We start from the raw sequence: 3,069 nt of genomic DNA, 5'->3' as shown, positions 1-3,069 counted from the left end.
TCAGATATTTAAGGCAGGCATCACAGGGCTTGGACTATTGTAGACCCCCTATTATGATAACAATTACGTGAGTTTTATTATTGCTATTGAAGAAAAATTATGGAGATGATAATATACTATGTTTCATTGCTAACACCATTACGGATTTGGGAGAATGATGGAGGAAGCCTTTTGTAGTTCGCTAATGCTAGGTTACATGTTGTCTCAAAGAAATGCAAAAGTCTTATCAGTCCTAAATTTATGGGTGCTTGCATTACTGAGGCAGAGAATGTAACCTTATTTCTACTGGGAGGCTCTTCTAGGTTGGCAGTTGCCATGGAATCTGGACCCAAAATGTTGGCCCCCATTTGCCTGGTGGAAAACAACAATGACAAGCTGTTGGTGAACCAGCAAGCTATACAGATTCTTGACAAGATTTATCAGCCAGTGGTGGTGGTGGCCATTGTTGGACTGTACCGTACAGGCAAATCCTACCTGATGAACCGTCTGGCAGGAGAGAATCATGGTGAGTGGTATCCTGGGACACAGGCCAATTGCTTGATTCCAGTATCTTAATGCTCTAACCTAGGCATGTGAAGCGAGAACCCGATTCCTTTCAATAAACCAACCTTCTCATTCTGATTCTAACCACCAAATCACTACCTTTCTGTAACCTTTCCCCATATTTTTTCCTTTATTCCCATTAAGGAAAATCTCCCCTACTAGTACTCAGAATCCTCCCATGTCTTGTGTATTCAAGACCTGGGCTCCCATAATTGTGTCTCCTTTCTCTTATAACATATTTTACTTTCTTCACGTAATATTCCCATCAACATACAAAGATGTTTGAAGGTGTATCATCTTAAAAACTCTTCCTGAATTTCACATGTCATCATGGGCACCAAATCCTGTTTGTTTTGATTTTCTGTTTGTTTTTGTCTTTAATCACTTTCAATGCAAAAAACATTGTCTCAATCTGCTTTTTTGAATTATTTTGCTTCTCATGTCTTTCTTAAACCTACTCCTGTCTGACTTTGAACCCCACCATTTTCAGGATGTTCTTGTTATCAGTGACCTCCATTTTGTCTGATTCATGGATTCCTCTTCGTCTCCATTTTGAGCGCTTTCTTGGCATCATTCTCACATTTAATGTCCCTTGCTTTTTGAAATAGATGAATCACAGAGAGAGACATTCTTGAGGAAATATAGAAAGCACCATCTTGTATGCTGGGGCAGTTACAATCGAACCAGTCTGAATCCATGGCCCCAGGGCTGCTTGGCTGTTCTGCTGTCCCCATGCTTAGCTTCCTCCTCTTCCCTGCAGGCTTCCCTCTGGGCTCCACGGTGCAGTCTGAAACCAAGGGCATCTGGATGTGGTGCGTGCCCCACCCCTCCAAGCCAAACCACACCCTGGTCCTTCTGGACACTGAGGGTCTGGGCGATGTGGAAAAGGTAAGGCAGGGAGTCATAGGCAGGTTCTTTTTATTCCAGACATGATCTTTGTAATTTAATTGTTGTGATATATTTGTGAAAACTAGAAATCCAACTACAGTGAATAAGGCAAACTTTGACCTGTTTGAGTCACACTTCTAGACAAGATTAGATATCATGGTATATTAGGTAAAACATTCTTTTATTTCTTGGCACAGTGGTGAATGATTTGATTCAATTTCATAAAATCTTGTTAAGCAGTTGAGGTCCAGGCCTTTGGGCTGAGTAGCATAGACATTGGTGAACAAAGTAAAGGTCCTGCCCACAAAGAGCCCTCCGGATGTAGTGTGATTGGGAAAGAAGCAGGTTGCCGAGAGGGAGGAGATTGGAATGCAATGCAGTCCCTGCCCTCCGTCAATTCCACCTGGAGCTCTGTGGCTGGAATGGCCCTTTTGAGTTATCATGTTTTGGGAGAAGGGTGCTAGGCCTTCATCCCTGGTGCTGGTCAATCACTGGAAGTCTGTCCTGGAAAACTTTCTCATTAAGAGAGCTGACACCTGTGATCTAGGCAGCACCTCACAGCTTTCACCACGTACAGTTGCGTATAACAGTGCCTTGATAAGAAAGAAAAGAGGTGTTGACTCCAATCTCAGGAGATGAGGAAAGGCCTCTCACCCACCTTCTGAGCTACCACGTGAAGAGTACATTTGAGGGTTGGAATTAAGAGAGTTCAGTTTATATTTCTCATGATGAAGCTCATCAACTACCCACAGAGCATTCTGGAAGGCTTTGAGACACTTCTGATTGTGCTCGTCATATAAAAGTATTTGTTCTTCCTACAATAAACATTTTAAGATGAATTTTTGGTGTTTAGCTTCTTATGAATGGGTGAAATAAATAATTTCTCTCTCTCTTTTTTTGTCTTAGCTTGAGACTTATTTGGGAATAGTTTCTAAATTCTATACACATACACTTTATTTTTGCCCAAACAGGCATTGGAAATTCTGTTTATTTTTTGGCTTTAGTGTTGTATAATTGACAAATAAAAATTGTATATAATTAAGGTGTACAACTTGATGTTTTTATATGTGTATACACTGTGAAATGATCACCACAATCAAGCCAATAATATAGCCATTACCTCACATAGTTATCATTTTCTTTTTTCTATGCCCTTTTTTTATTTTTTGGTGTGGTAAGAACAATTAAGATCTGTCCTCTTAGCAGAAGTTAAGGTCACAATCAATATGGTATTGTTAGTTACAGTCACACTGCTGTACAGTAGATATCCAGAGTTTATTTATCTTGCATAACTGAAATTTTATACTCTTTGACTAACATTTCTTCATTTCTCCCATCCCCAGCCCGTGGCAGCCACTATTCCACTCTGCAGCTATGAGTTTGACAATTTGACTATTTTAGATTCCACAAATAAGTGAGATCATGCAGTATTTGTCTTTCTATGTCTGACTTATTTCACTCAGCCTAATGACCTCGGTGTTCATCTATGTTGTTGCAAATGACAAAATTCCCTTTTCTGAGATTGAATATATATTATATATATAATATTCAATATTCAATAAATATATATATGCATGCTATGGATGGGTTGGCTGTGTCCCCACCCAAATCTCATCTTGAATTGTAGTTCCCATAATC

At 39.8% G+C, this 3,069-nt stretch overlaps 1 protein-coding gene across 1 annotated transcript in view; it reads left to right on the top strand.

The window, feature by feature from the left end:
• Positions 1 to 298: 298 nt before the first annotated feature.
• The window catches only part of LOC112611288 (guanylate-binding protein 7), a 103,423-nt gene continuing 100,652 nt past the window's right edge, over positions 299 to 3,069 (top strand). Inside the window, exons 1-2 of the mRNA XM_025364964.1 lie at positions 299 to 505; positions 1,304 to 1,431. Coding sequence (XP_025220749.1) covers positions 316 to 505; positions 1,304 to 1,431 — 318 coding nt within the window. The 5' untranslated portion in view covers positions 299 to 315. The remainder of the gene's footprint in view (positions 506 to 1,303; positions 1,432 to 3,069) is intronic.

The sequence above is a fragment of the Theropithecus gelada genome, chromosome 1 (assembly GCF_003255815.1).
Source record: "Theropithecus gelada isolate Dixy chromosome 1, Tgel_1.0, whole genome shotgun sequence".
Classification (NCBI taxonomy): Eukaryota; Metazoa; Chordata; class Mammalia; order Primates; family Cercopithecidae; genus Theropithecus; species Theropithecus gelada.
Note: the sequence above shows the minus strand (reverse complement) of the source record. Positions and strands in the feature narration are given on the sequence as shown.